The sequence below is a fragment of the Tenrec ecaudatus genome, chromosome 10 (assembly GCF_050624435.1).
Source record: "Tenrec ecaudatus isolate mTenEca1 chromosome 10, mTenEca1.hap1, whole genome shotgun sequence".
NCBI lineage: Eukaryota > Metazoa > Chordata > Mammalia > Afrosoricida > Tenrecidae > Tenrec > Tenrec ecaudatus.
The window spans coordinates 123,473,805-123,489,579 of NC_134539.1; the positions used below are offsets into that span (position 1 = coordinate 123,473,805).

The 15,775-nt window shown below is 46.4% G+C and overlaps 1 protein-coding gene across 1 annotated transcript in view; it reads right to left on the reverse strand.

The window, feature by feature from the left end:
• Nucleotides 1-15,775, reverse strand: part of PPM1E (protein phosphatase, Mg2+/Mn2+ dependent 1E) — a 211,448-nt gene that overhangs the window by 8,864 nt on the left and 186,809 nt on the right. The window contains exons 2-6 of the mRNA XM_075561523.1: nucleotides 13,058-13,176; nucleotides 7,331-7,530; nucleotides 3,734-3,922; nucleotides 1,142-1,285; nucleotides 865-958 (exon numbers count right to left, since the gene is read on the reverse strand). Of these exons, the coding sequence (XP_075417638.1) occupies nucleotides 865-958; nucleotides 1,142-1,285; nucleotides 3,734-3,922; nucleotides 7,331-7,530; nucleotides 13,058-13,176 (746 nt within the window). The remainder of the gene's footprint in view (nucleotides 1-864; nucleotides 959-1,141; nucleotides 1,286-3,733; nucleotides 3,923-7,330; nucleotides 7,531-13,057; nucleotides 13,177-15,775) is intronic.

A 15,775-nucleotide genomic window follows, 5' to 3' on the forward strand; every position in this document is an offset into this window, starting at 1 on the left:
TGGGTGCTGCACCCTTGATTCTGACCCAGAGGGTTTGCCAGGCTGTCGCCTTCCAGAATCACCCCCAGGTCTGTCTGCCACACAGCACTGGGCTCCTCCGACTGCTGTCCCTGGGTCAGCAGTCAAACGCTTCACCATCGCACCGCCAGGCTACTTAATTGTATTTTACAGCTAGAAAATTGTTTTCATGTGAAAACCAAAACCTTTTTTCTATTCATTTATTCTCTGTATGTCTTTCTAAAATGCATTTTAAAAGCTTAAAGGCATTAAAAGCAAATTCACTGCTATCAAGTCGACACCAACTCATAGCAACCCTATGAGACCGCAGACCTGTCTCCTCCCCCCCCCCCCCTGTGAGTTTCTGAGACAATAACTCTTCTCGGGAGTGGAAAGGCTCGTCTTTCAAGGTAAAATAGGTGAAGGGCTTCCATATCTCTGGAAGGTTCTGATTAAGCTAATCAAGACCCAAATTGGAGTGAACCAGACTCACTGGATTTAAGCAGACGTGTGTAGCAGAGATCAAAGGCTTCAATGACTGAGTGCAATTCGCCTTCTCTGGCCATTTGGTTAGAGAGGTTGGCTGTTCTGTCCAGTAGAGGAGAACCTTGGTGGTTCCCAGACCCCCCCCCCACCCCCCACCCCCCGCACAGTTCCCGCTGACCCTCGGGGCCGCCATGAGCTCACGATCAAATTGACGGCAACTGCTGCTGATTTCCAAGTTGCCAAGTTAGTCGAAGCCGGGGGAGCCCCATCAAATCGTTAAAGGAGGCATTCTCATCGCTTTTTAACAAACTAATCAAGAGCACTGCTCGTGTGCATGAAGACAACTCGGAACGGGCGGCGGGAGCAACAGAAGTGGCCTACCAATCGCTCTGGAGACCGACAGGCTTCCGTTCACCCTCCAGGCGCCGAACCAGACCACACAGCCGCCCAGGGCCTCGATGCGCTGCTTCTCATCCTACAGGGCAATGCAACAAAAAGGAGCACGTCACGGGAGCCCGTTTATCCATCTGCCTTTCGGCAAAGACAGCTTCCCAGAAAGGGTCTGTGTTCTGACGGCAGGTGGGCCGGGCCGCCGCGGGAAGGGCAGCGGCCACTGCCAAGGCCAAGTGAACCCTAACGGACGGCGCACAGCGCTTACCTCGCGGTCGGGTTTGTGCGGCTTCATGAGTTCAACGGCTTGGCCCTTCCTCACAAGCATCACCTGCGAGTCGCCCACCCAGGCCACGTGCAGCATGTTGCCCCTGATGAAGGTCACCACGCCTGTGGTCCCACATCGTAAGCTCTGAAAGTAGTCCGGAGAGAACCGCCGTTAGTGAGATAAACGCCACCACAGTCTCATTTAATGGCAATGTACACTTAACCAAAACCCCGCCGTTAGGAACTGGACAATTAGTGATGCCGTTTCACAAGCGGCAGTCATGTTACTGCATTTTCGTGTGCATGCGTGTTTTTCTGTGAACAACACGCGTATCCACCTGATCCATAAGGTGTTCGAGGCAGGGAAGATTGTTGACAGCATTGGACATTCAGGTACGTATCACGCGTCAGGTGATTAGCACATCAAACAGAACTACAGTTATTCCTCTGACTCCACCGCTCAGTCCTTAAGGATGTCTGTGTTCTGGTCTGTTTTGTTACTGTGTGGCTGGGGGAAAGGTCGTGCTTTAAAAGCATCTGACTGATACAGACCCAGAGCTCAGGGTGACATGCGTTCACTCCCTGGAGGGCTGTGATGCTCACGCCTTTTTAGAAAAAGGCCTCCCCACAAGATTTTTCGAGGTCTTCACCGCAATCGTTCAGTCTCTCTCTCTGCACTTCAGCTCTGGATACTTCTCTGCTAGCTGTACTGAAAGGACTTCTCCATTCGACATGAGTCACCCCCAAGCGAGCATGACTTTCTGTTACTAAGGCCCTGGCCTAAATTAGAACCAATGCATCAGGGTGGTAAAAGGCCCCCCGTGAGAAAAACAACTTCTCTTTTTCCCCAGATGGGGAAAGTTTGTTATAAATCCTCACCCACCAATGAAACGGCTTCCCACACAGAACATTCAAGACCTCAGCCCCCCGGAATCCATGATAAAGACACTTCAGCGCATATGCCCTGGAGAGAACAGGAGGCAGGGCCGCTTCACAACAGGAATAGCTCCTTGCTTCCCAGCAGTTGGCAGCACATGGAAGCACAAGGAGGGGAGAAGTGCTGACACAGAGGCAGATGACTGAGGACTGTCGAGAAGGACTGGCAGGCCCGAGGGACACCAGGACCCCATAATCATCATGAAAGCCAGGATTGTGAGGACACAGAAGGTGAAGAAGACCAAGTGGCTCTTAATCTGCGTGCCTGTGGTTCCTGATCACGGACCGGTGGCCAGCTCTGGTCCTCATAAGAATGAGAGGCAGCCTCCAGCGTACAGACACGCAGCGCTGCAGCCTCTAAAACTCGGAGGTCCAAGACGGACTTGTTTGCCGGCCCCACCCCTCTGTGCAGACCTGAGAGGCCACTGTCATTGGATTTGCAGCCTACTCCAAACTGGGAACCCCAAAGCAAAAAGGAGAGAGAGCGAGAGATGATTGCCCTTGCTCCATTCCAAATAGTTCTGGGTGTTTGTTGCATTAATCCCAAGGTCCACTGTTGCTTTCCAGCATAACTGAGATCAAGTAAATAGATGAAATGATTACCTTGTTCTCCGAGTCCATTTCAAGAAGCATTAGTATTTAAGTCATAAGGCAGGAATCTTATTTTCTCTCTGTCTATAACATTCTATAATTACTTTAAATTAAGGTTTTTTTGTCTTTCTATTGGTCCCCAGTTAAAAATCCAATATACAGTTAGTAGTTAATTATATATCAGTACCCAGAATGACTAATTAAGTCAGAGTCTTTCTTTGAGGCCTATGTCATTCTCTCAGAGTAGGAGACGTGGCTTTGATTAACCTTAGCGGCGTTAGCACACGAGCTCCGCTTCTCTGCCTGTTACAGAGAACATCAGCTCAGGGATCATCCAGAGCCTCTCCAATTATGTTTCCCCTCAGAGGTGCCAAACAAAGCCCTGCCTCCCACCAGGAGCCAGGTGGAGGGGAGTGAGCCTGGCTTCCCTGTCCTCCTGAGACCTTTGTTTTAACCAGGTAGCCAGAGCTTTGCGGCAGCTGAGAGAGAGGGCCCTCGTGTGAAGCTGACAGGCACTGTTGGGTAAGAAAGAGTCCAACAAAGGGGCTTTCCTATAAAATGATAAGCTCTTAAGAATTTCTAGACAGGACAGCCCAGTGCTCCCGTGAAACTACTGTTCCTGAAAAGGGAATTAGACATCACAACAACAGAATCCAATCCCGTGGGTCAATAATGCAGTTTGGATGAGAACTTTATGGAATTCCTGCCCAACCCAAACCAAGACTCACTGCTATCGAGGCGATGTGGACTCATGGCGAACCTATATATATATATATAAGACAGGGTAGAACTGTCCCTGTGGGTTTCCCGAGACTGGAACTCTTTACGGGAGTAGAAAGCCTCATCATTCTCCTGCAGAACAGCTGGTGGGTTTGAACTGCCGACCTTGAGATTAGCAGCCCAACAAGAAACCACCATGCTACCAGGGCTGCTGGTGAATGAATACCTGCCCAGAAAGAGAAAATCCAAAAAGCCCATGAGACACAGACCAAGTCCAGCTAGGCTCGTGCCTTCCTGAGATGTAGGCAATGAATGGGAACCCGGAAATGGCGAGTGCAAGGCATACCTCCCTAGCTGCTTTCTGCACAAAGCGCTCATCAGTGACCCTGAAGGCCCGGCACAGAGCTTCGGCAGGATCATGGGGAAACATCTCCTGCCGGACTAAATTAACGTGGAGATGAATGGAGGCGTAGATGGCTGCGTCCACTCCCCCGTGGCCATCAAACACGGCAAAGTAGGCTTGTTCCTCCTGGTCCTGTCAAGAGAAGCACAGCCAACAGTTAACGGAGTTAGGATGAGCTTGATTCAAATGAGCCGCGCCCCTGGAAACACTGTACCCCCTCTCGCTCCTCTGCTGCACGTGCTGCCCAGATGAGGCGCCTGTTTCCCTTTTCTGACTCCCTGATCAATTGTGGAAATACCTGCGCCAGAATAGTGGGACACACATGCCCAATAAGCTCAGGCTGAAGAGCCCCTTCTGGGTCAAACTTGCCCTGTGCCATGGAAACCATCCCCAACATTTGCTTCAAAATGGCTGGTGCAGGTGCAGACGGGGAAGAAAGGAGGCCTGAGGAGGAATTGGGCAGAACTGTCATGGATTGCGGACTTGTTTCGAAATGCAAGTGCTTTAACCATAAAATCAGGACCACGGAACAATAAGAAATAGCATGCCTCCCAGCACCAGGCCAATGATGTATGGCAAATGCATCATAGAAAGCATACACATAGGGGGACTTCCGAATCGCAACCCCTCCCTCCAAACCGTTCCTGTCAGTCACACTGAATTCTCACCATACACAGCAAATCAATGGTGACAGTGCGTTCTCCCCAGAAGTAGTCTAGTTAACCAAACCGGAGCCACGTGCGATCCCCAAATGCCCTGAGCGGTGGACAGTTTGTCTCACTCCATGATCTATGGTGAACTTCACACTTTCTGGCCCACCCACGCCCTGAAGTTCAAAGCCTGTGGGGTTTCCCAAGCCTGTGCTTGGTCTCTGCAAAGGAGTCCGAATCATAAAAATCACATTTGCGCCATCAAGCAGCTTGCTTCTTCGCCATCAAGCACCAGTCTATCAGGTGGTGCACCTCACTCAGAGCCGGTGACTCACTGGTCACTCACTGGCTCTGGGCTCCTGGGGGGCCGCAGTGCATAACGGTTTTTATTTGCAAGTCTTATTTATTTTTCCTTGGACTCAGGGAGCCCCGGGGGAGTTCCGACCCTGTTGTTGATTCAGAATGGTCTGACTTTGTTGCATTTGTTTTCTCCCCCGCTGGGTAGGAATGAGGTGCATCTCACAGGGATTAAAAGGACTACTAAAGCAACAGATATTTCTAGCTTTGAAAAATTCTTTTAAAAGACCACGCTACATTACACGGTGATCAAATAGAAATGTCCAGTGCTGCTTGTTGTTATGCACCGTTGAGGTGGTGAGGGGCCCGTCTCTGCTCAGAACAAAGCACTGCCCGGGCCCGGCCATCTTCACAATGGCTGCTGGGTCTGAGCCCAGAGTTTGCAGCTAATGTGTCCACTCGTCTTGTCCAGGGTCACTGAAACCGATGCCTAAAGCAAGGATCCCTGGTGGCACAATGGTGAGGGGTGTGGTTGGTGGTTCAAATTCACCCGGATAGACCTGACGCTCTGTTCCCCTGACAGTTCCCGCCTGGAGCGCTCAGGGAGCAGTGCTCCTCTGGCACACGGGGTCCCCATGAGTTGAAACCGACTCCACGGCACCCGGCAGCGACAACACGGAATAGCAGGCATTGTGACGCGTTGACTTTGTGCTTTAACCAACACCTCCCGTCACGGCCACTGGAGATGAACGGATTGAACAGAACTGACGAGTGACCGGAATGTCCTCCTACGTGGGGATTCCAACGAAGCAACACTGGCTTCATTGCGCAAGGTGAGGGTGAAAATGGAGAAGTGGCATCAGATCCCGAGCACTTTAAAATAATGAGTGAGTTGATATAGGATCACCTCAAACGGAGGGGGGAGAGGCCAGGGGGAAGGGGGACAGTCAGCTCTAAGGGGCAAGAAAATGTGACTTAAACAAGATTGGCGGGGTGAGTCTTTCTCAGACACTAGAGCACCAGACAGAGAGCCCCTTTACTAGATCGTAGCGTTTCCCACGTCATGACTAGACAGACGCTACTTTAAGCGTATGTAATAGACATCTTATCAGTCCCTGTGTATAATGATTTAAACCAGTATTTATCATGATGTTGTGTAAAATACTTGTCCAACAAAACATATGCGAGATCTTTCTGTATTCCTATTTCTTATCACAAGGTATTCTAAGCTCAATGGCCAGATCAGAGGGTAGGAAAGTTTATAAAATGTACAAACAAGTTGGAGCAAATGGCCCTCAAAGCCTGTCTCACGACACCGAGCTGCTCCAGTGTTGCACGCACTTTCAGTATTTCGACCCAGAGAGGTAAACTGATAACTCAGCAAGTCAGTCGACAACAACAGTGAGTAAACTCTTCGGGCGACTGTGGTGAGAACCAGGATTGTTATCACACAATAGCCTTTGGGTTCCGCTCACATGGGCCCGGCACCCTTTGGAAACAGTGCTATCAGTGGATCTAGTTTCGGAACTTACGCACCAATTACCAACCTGGCAGCAGCACATATGTGACAGCTACACTTGAAATTCCGCTGCTTCATGAAAGAAATGTGGTGCTTTATAGAAACTACTCTGCTATGATTTTTAAGTTATGGACTTGCGTGAAGCAAAGAGGCAAGTGACTGGGGAAGGAAACAAACCTGCCTCTGTTTGAATTAACATAATACATTTCATAGAAAAAGTCAAGAAAGATAACAAGAAAATGGTTATTAAGCTGACAAGGCTCATGTGGATCAATTTGTCAGTCAGAGAGAGTCGTGAAACGTAATAGCAGCTCCTCTCCTTTCTCAGAGACGGAGAACGGAGAGAATCACAGGAAAGCAGCTGCCTGAGCCGCAGACTCTTCCTTGCTTGTTTGTGCCCTGGCTTGCGTCAGTCACGGGAATGTGGGAACGTCATAAACACCATTGGCTTATTCTACAGAGAGAGATTCCTTTAAAGAAAACTAGCTTTAATTGAGACATCATACTTTCCTTGCTTTGTTTATTTTATAGAACAGCTCTGGAAGGTTATACAAGAAACTAATAATTTTCCTTGTCTTCCTTTAGAGACCAGGATCAGAAAACTCAAACTCAGTGCCATCGAGTCCTGTCCAGCACAAGGTCAGCCTGTAGGACAGGGCAGAACCAGCTGTGACTTTCTGAGCCCTGAAGCATGATGGACAGCTATAGAAAGCCTTGTCTTTCCTCAGCAGAGCGACTGGTGGTTTCGAACCACTGACCTCGCAGCACTGTGCCATCAGGACTCCTGGCGACAAGGATGGGAGAGAGGTCTTGTGGTGCTATGGGGGTTTTTCTCTCCCCAATTTTGAACCGCATGACTGCATTGTCTATTCAAAATAACGTACCACATAAATATTCCTTTTCTGCTGTCTCATGTATACAAATACGTGCCACTTGGCCTTTAGGCTTCCTCTGAAGTTTAGTAGTAAACAACCAGAGATATTGTTAGAAATACTCGGAGTTCCACTTTTCCAGCAGGACCAGGGAGGCCTCCGTTTGTCTAGCAAACTCACTGGCTCTCCGGCAAGCCCTTACCTGGAGGTTGAAGAGCATGTTGAAGTCGGGAATGCAGACGTGCTTGTCCTCCATTTTCCTGCGCATGTTTTTGATGGCATGAATCGATGTCTCATAATAGAGCTGGGGTCTCCTGTGGAGAGGGAAGTCTTTCACCCAGCTGCAGCAAATATCATGCAGTTTGCTGAAGACGGAACGGGCCAGTTTCAGGGTCTCAATCTCTGTGAAGGAAACACAGAAACCCCCAATGAGCAGCCTTGAAAAACTGCTTTTCACTTGCTTGCTGAAGACAGAAGTAGGTCAAGCTCATCTTTACGAGACATGAAAGTGCTGCTTCTGAAGAGAGAAAATGACAGCCAATCTAGTAGAAACGCATGTGTTGGCACCTGCACCAAGATACCCTGTGTCTGGGGGAGGAAACTTCTGGCCAGGGCTGGATCCATCCCTTGGCTTGATTGCTCCCGTCCCAGGAGGATGCTGCTCTGGCCACTGGTCCAAGCTCAGAGCTCAGACTCCTTGGGGGTGGGGGTGGGCGGGCACCGTTATCAAGTAGAGAGCACAGCCTCCCGCGTTGAGAACGACTGGCTGAGAGGAATATGGAAGGGCTATGGAAACAGGTGATTTATAAACTACGGGAAGAAGAAGCATTTACCTTGAAGGCCATTGGTCTCTGCCTCTTGCTGGCTTCTCCCTTTACCTTCAGTCCTCTAGTGCTTCTCTCGCCTCTAGCTGATCCTAATTTGGAGCTGAACTGAATATTTTTTGTAAACGAATGCATTTGTTTATTAAAGCTTGAAGCTACTGGTCAGCATCAAAGGACAAAAAATAAAATTTCTCTCTGCATGTGACCTCGAATAGAAAAAAGGAGATCTCACAGGACGGGTGACATGACGAGGGTTCTTTACCCTCGACTTTGTAAGCAGGGCAGTAGCCTATTTGTGAGGCTCACCTGCATTCCGAAGCTGGATGGATTTACACTGGTCACAGGAGGGCTGGAAAAGTATTGAAGAGAAGACAGTACCTTCCATCATTCAGCCCCCCTCAAGTTGCAGGTATGTAAAACCAAAGGGAGATAAGTTTTCTCAGGCCAGGGTTGTAGAGGGTCTCCTATGTAAAATTGCAGAACTCCCCCACACGCACCCTGAAAGAAGAGTTTCCCCTCATACTGAATGAGATTGAACCCGACAGCCTGAAGAAATGTCTGCCAGATGGGCTGTCACTGCGCATCCCTCCCCCAGTCCAGCATGCAAGTCCCAAAGAAGAGACTGTGTGTTCTAGAACAGCCTAGGAACTTGGGTTCCCATTTTCTTTTTCAGTCCCGGATATGCCTTTGCCCCGATCTGTGACTAGTACATTTACCCACTTTCTTATTCAACATTCTGGGAGAAATGACTACATTCAGAGAGCTGACCTCAAAGTTATTGTTAACCCCACCCCGACCCCGACACACACACACAAACTAATCAAGAATGATAATACACCTAGTTTGATGGCCTCCTGCACCTTAGCGTCTTTGTATGGCTGAGAACTTAGAAGAGAAAAAGTTCACAGAGCCAATGCCACCTGAGGTGGTGACTGAGGCAAACAGGCCCACAGCCAGCTCAACATTGTGTTTTGAGCAGCTCCGATGTTTTAAAAAGCACCAGTTGCCAGAGACTCCCACTTTCTGCCTGAGTCTGTCTCTCTCATCTGACTTGTCTCTGCAGCAGCACCCCCAAAATGCAGTCTGGCTGTGTCCTGCTCGACTCAGTCACCACAGAGGATTGCCAACTGGTCCTGCCCGCTCAGGACTTGAAGGGAAGGTGGGGGTGAGGGGGCACGGCGGGGGGTGAAACAAACACCTGATAGAGGCCGTCAGGATTATTCTCATATTCCCGAATCATAACTAAACTTTTCGATCATCCTGTGTGTTGTTTTCATCATGATAAATGGACCCGCGCTGTCTAGTCAGGCAACCACTAGCCACATGTGGCTGTTGAGATGAAAACGAATTAAAATCCAGTGGCATTTAAAATGCCGATCTTTGGTTGCATTGGCGATACGCCAAGTGCTCCATGACCACATGTGACTTGTGACCTACGGGCAGCATTAGCGCTCCGATGGGGCAGTGCTGCTCAGTCTGACTTAGTGAAGTAAATAGTGTGGGGCAAACCGCGCTTTGCCAGACCCTTTGCTCGCTGGTTCCTCTCTTCGCCGCCGTCACCCCTGCTCCCATCCCCTGGCACGCTCCTCCAGTCATCTATCATAGCGGTAACACTGATGGAGCTGTTGCTATGTTGTGGGAACTCCAAACAGTCTTCATTTCTGGCCTTTTGAGCTCTGAAGCCCATGCGCTTCGACTCCTGAATCAGACCTGCAGACACAGACTGGGCGCTAGCGGCCTCGATTGGGCGCAGCACATTACTTAGCAGGGGCTCATTCAACGTCGGTTGATCAAATCAGCAAAAGGATGTATAAATCAATTACCCAAATATTCAAATATGTCTATGCTTCTTGGTCCTTAACGTTCCACTGGTCTTTCTGTGTATTCCTACAATGGCATCATTAGCTCTAATCACTGTAGCTTTATATTTTGTTTTAATATCAGTGGGACTCTTAATTTTTAAAAAGTTTGCGTGTATACTTCACCATGTGTACTCTTCCAGAGAAGCTTTGCAGTCATTTTGCCAGGTTTGCTTTTGGCAGAGCCGTTGGCAGTGTTTAGGATCACATTGAATTTATAGAACAATCTGGTGGGGAGAGGACATCTTTTTCATATTGAATCTTATCCTGGATCAACTTATATTGTTTCACTAATCAACTTTCACATGGATCCTGCATAGTCCTCAATCTCTATGTTCCTGGTTACTTGATTTTATTCACTTGCTATGTTGAGTCTTGCTCTACTGTGTTATTTGCTACCGAGCAAACATTCATCCTTGTCCCAGTGACATTTCCTCTTGTGCTTTCCACCCATGTGCATCTAGGGGTAGAATGTTTGATTTGGGCCCAGCCAGTTAGAAAGTCATATTTAGGGGTCATAGTGATTGGTTCAGGAATGGGAAATGATCCAAATTGAAACAATTAAAGTGAATCCTGGGACGTATGGATAAGCCAACTGACAAAAGATACCTTTTCCCCCTGCTGAACTTGAACCTGGGCAGAGGAAGGCCTGGCACCCCAAGCAACCATCTTACGACTGCACGGAGCCTGAAGAGATTTCGGGACCTGAGAAATCTAGTTACGTGTGAATCACCCTACCCTTGAGGTTAGGCAACAAACGCTCCTCTGTTAAAGCCTACTGTGTGTGGTCTGGTCATTTCCAACAAAACATTCCTGAGTGATAACAGTGAGCGGTCTTCACCATGACTAAGCGTAAATGCTAGATTTCAATTTGAGCTTGATTTTTGTCCTCCTGATTAAGATGTATCCACATAACCCCATTTTAGGAATGTTGAAAAATTCAGAGTGGACATTGAATTTGATCAAATGCCTTTTTGGCACATTTAAAGATGACTGTGTTTTCTTTTGACCTATTAATATGAATATGTTATGCTAATGGAGTTCCCAATATTTCTGTTTTATTCACTGCTGTTTTCCCAGTACAGCGCTAAGCATATGGTAGGCCTTCAAGACAATATTCATTGAATGAATTAACTGTTGTACTCTCTACATAAATATTTTACTTAAGATTTAAAAAATTGATTACTAAGACTGGTCTCTCATTTTCTTTTTCAGTTTTGTCTGAGGCAGGTTTTGGTACCAATATAATGCTATGCAAGTTTTACTTCTGTCGCTAGGCAATCGGAATATTCATTTTTAAAGTGGTATGATCGGCCCTTCACAGTTTAAGAATGCTCACCTGTGGTGTCATGGCTGGGGCGGGGTATAGACCTCTCTAGTCTAGGGGAGACAAGTCCTTTAACAGGGGTCGCAACCTCTTGCCTCTGTGGTAAGCATTATTAATTTATCTGTATAAAATATCCAGATATTTACAAATTGATTTGGACAAAGTTCTCATAATAATTTTCATATCCTCTGCTAGGTGATTATTTCCTCCTCTTGTTTCTTTTTCACATTGGGATATTTCACATTGCTTTTAAGTTGTCTGGGTAGAAGTTGTACTGTTCAACTAAATTTTAACCAAGTCAGATGTGCAAGGTCACTTACCAAGGTCACTGTTGGAGATGGCCTAAACATAAAATGAACTTTAAAACTACAGGGTTTTAAATAAAGAGTCTATTTTTGGAAGCAACAAACTAGAGGGTTCCATAGTAGGGACTCTGATGCCTTTAAGCCAGTGGCTCCAGACTCATTCAGTATGTGTACTCCCCACCTGATGTCTGGGTAAACACAGCGTGTCCTGCAGACTCTTCACACCAAAGTGACTTCTGTTCCATTAATTAAGGGGTTTGAAATGGTCTAGAATTATAGTGGGTCACACTAATGGCCTGGAGACATTCAGAAATGTCCAGTGGTAAATATCTTGGGGGCGGGGGAGAAGAAACAAACAAAAAAATCAGAAAGATCAGTGGTGCCCATCCAAAGAAAAACTCTTCCCAACTAGGCATGTAGGGAAACATGTCAACTTTGCTACACGAGCTATTCTCCACCTACAGGGAAAGGTGTGGGGCATCTATATGCAAACTTACTGCTGGAAGTGAAAAAAAAAAATCCACAATAAAAAAGGGTACAAGAAAGAAAATTGTCCAAAGTAGCAACCCACCCCCTCACAGCTGTAAATTACTCATCAGCCGTTAAAGTCACTGCACTGAGCTGCCGCTGAGTCAGCCGTCGCCTGGCTGCGGTGAAGCAGAATTTACGCTCCCTCCTCTTTTCATTATGGGCTTTTACTTGATAAACACGCCAGAGGAAAGACCAGTGCATCGCAGCAGGAATTCCATCCAATTTGACTCTGGAACAACTTGGTTCCAGGTGGATCAATTACTACCACTAAAAATCAGTGGAGGAATTCAGCCCTTGCCAATTTTCTGTCAAAAACAAGCCTAAAGATAAAAGAAGAGCAGGCGTGTTTACTTCTATCTCTTCCTCACATCTCTGGGAATCTAGCTCCTCTGATTCATTATGTACTGTGCTTAAAGGCAAATGCTTAAAATAGAATAAATAGCATGAACTATTAAAAATATTGAACAATTTTGTGTAGTACTTTCTTATTGTAAAATACAGCAGCATTTCTTTTGGGCCTGGCAGACATGGAGAAGGCCAGTGCGTTTGCGAATATGCCTTCATTAATCAGGAGCGCCTCCTAATTCGCCTGGGAGGAAAGCAAGGAATGCAACAAAGTCATATGTTACACGTCTGTCAGCAGATAAAAACTTCATACCATTAACAACCTCAATCACAGCTGAGTTCTTGAATTTCCACACCTGATTTGTCACTTGGATTCTTGAAGGCAAGGGAAACATTTCACATGGGTTTTCTTCACCTCCCCTGCCCCCTCTCACCTGGTCGGTTTTTCTATTCTGCCTTCACATTCTCTACTTAGCTCTATTTATCCAGATACTATTTGGCCAACCTCCTGTTGCTCCAATTCCCTATACACGTGTACATTTTCCCTCTACTTCTCTCCGCTTACTGATCTATATTAAAAATATGGTTTCTTGCATCTGTTTTCCTCTTGCTGCCACTATATAATCAACTGGTTGGGTAAACGCAATTCGGTGTCGCCTTTTGCAGACATTTTCTGTGGCTGACTGAACGTGAGACGATGATAGTGTTTTAAAACAAGTGATGTAGAGCGGCACTTACCCACAGTCCCTTCTGCCCCATCCGTTTCCTTAGGTAGACAGTGTGCAGAAAGATCACTCTGAAGGACTTCATCTGACGTGGCTCTGGCTAAAGCAGCAGCCAAAAAGGACGGGCAATTACTGAAAGAAAAGAAAAGGCTACTTTAAGAAAGAATTCGGACACAATGTATTTAGCACTTTCTTATTAATGATTAATGTATGGTCTCAAAACAAAATTATACCTTTACACAATATTCAGTGGATACGTACTGAGTGCAGATGGAGGGCTCTGCTGAGCCCTGGTACGTATCGTTGAGTAACACAGGGACAGCCCCTGACCTAATCTAGTCAGTGTACATCCTCTGGTCTCGCCAGATTTGCAAGGTAGACTTGGGATCATGATAGTGGGGGTGGAGGAAGCATTTAGGAACTAAAGGAAAGTTGTATGTTTCATCATTGCTACACTGCACCCTGACTGGCTCATCTCCTCCCCGCGACCCTTCTGTAAGGGGATGTCCAGTTGCCTACAGATGGGCTTTGGGTCCCCACTCCGCACTCCCCCCTCATTCACAATGATATGATTTTTTGTTCTGATGATGCCTGATCCCTTGGACACCTCGTGTTCACACAGGCTGATGTGCTTCTATGTGGGCTTTCTGCTTCTGAGCTAGATGGTTGCTTGTTTACCTTCAAACCTTTAATGCCCCACACACTACATCTTTTGCTAGCTGAGCAGATTTTCCCATTTCCACTTGTCCTTTCCTGTCCCTTCCTGCCTTCTGACCTTTGTTTTGGGGCCAATGTCCTTCAGGTCTCCTTTGGTTGAAAGATGTCCCCTAGGGTGGGCTCAGCCCCAGTCCTTGAAGACTGTCTGTCCAAGGACTACACAGACTCAGGGTCCACTAGTTGTCACCAGGCCGGTAAGTCTGGCCTTTGTCACAATTTTAAATTTTGTTTTGCATTTTTCTCCCACGATGTCTAGGGCTTTCTATTGTGATTCCAATGAGGGAGGTTGGAAGCCAATCATCATCTGATTCTTCTAGTTTCAAGCCAACAGAAGCTGTAGTTCGTGTGTTTCATTCGCCCTTGGTCTTCAAGTGTCTTCACTTTTCATGGCTCCAGATGGAGGAAAACAGCAATGGCTGCTTGCAAGCTTTAAGCCAGGGCCCTCAGACTTCTGCAGTTTGATCTGATAGTCTATTGATGCCGCCTCTCAGGACCACAAGCATTGTCCCTGTTTTTGCTTCTATGACTTGTTTATAGTTTTAGGTTTTACACTTAGGTCTTTGACCCATTTTGAATTGGTTTTTATGTGTAATGTGAGGTAGGAATCCTGTTTCATTTTTCTGGATAGGCATCTAGTTTTGCCAGAACCATTTGTTAATGAGGTTGTCTCTTCCTCGTTTCATGGACTTTGGTCCACAGTTGAAGCTCCGCTGGAAATAGGTGGATGGATTTACATTTGGGCTCTCAGTTCTGTGTGCTTAGTCTGTAGGGGCTGTTCTAACTCTGAGGCATGCTTTGTTCTTCTTCAGTAATGTTTTACTTCGCTAGGGCCTCTTTACTTCCACATAAAGTTAGTGCTTGGATAATCCATCTTGTCAAGAATGCTGTTGAAATTTGGATCAGGTTTACATCATAGCTATATTCAGGTAGTACTAACACTTTCACAACAGTATTTCTGGTCCCAAATGATCTTTCACAACCTTGCTACTTCCTATAGAGAGGGGGAGTTTGATAGTCCCTCCCTTGAACTTGGATGAGCTTTGGTGACTACCTTTCTATAAAGAATGTGGCTGAAGTGCTGCTGTGTCACATCTGAGGTTGATTCATAAAAGCCAGTTGGTTTGCCCCTGTCATTCCTGTGTCTCTGTCTCTCTCTTAGAAAGCTTGCTTCCATGCTGAGAAAGCACAAACCAGATCACATGAGAAAGTCACATGGGCAGGTAGGCCCCAGGCTAAAAGTAACGATCAACTGCCTGACACATGAGTCAGGCAGACCTTCAGGTGATTCCAGTCCCCAGGTTGAGTCTTCCAGCTGAAGATCCAGACATCATGGAGGAGAGATTAGCTTGTCCTTTTTGCTTACAATGAGTTCCTGATCAAAGAAATTGTGAACATAGTAAATGTTTTTATGCCACTAAATTACGGAATAACTTGTTTGCTGCCATAGTAACTGGCAACCCAACATGTAGGAGCTTGGCAGAAAATAAGGACCTCATAAAGGCTAAAAAGAAATGGAAAGAAAATAAGATATTTTGGAGAACCAAAGAAACTGATCATTTTAAGGAGAGACAGGTCTATTGGATGAACTACTACTGAGAAGTCAAATAGGTCAAGGAGGGAAGATGTTGAAATAAGTCAAGGAGGGAAGATGTTGGGTTTGATGCTTTGTAAGTCACCACTTGGCTGGGTGCCAAGACAATTCAATATGGAAAACATGTTTATTTGTTGGTTTTAATGTGGATCTGCATGCAAAAGAATAAAATTGGACCTCTTCTTTACACTATCCACAAAAATCAACTCAAAATCAGTTATAGACCTAAATTTAAAAGCTGAAACTATAAAATGCTCACCAAAATTAGGAATAATCATTGGCATTGGCTTAGATAATGGTTTCTTAGATATGGTATCAAAAAACCCAAAAGCAATAAAAGAAAAAGTTGAAAAATCATACTACATCAAAATTGAAAACTTTTAGGCCACAAATGGTAACATCAAGAAAGTGAAACGGCACAAA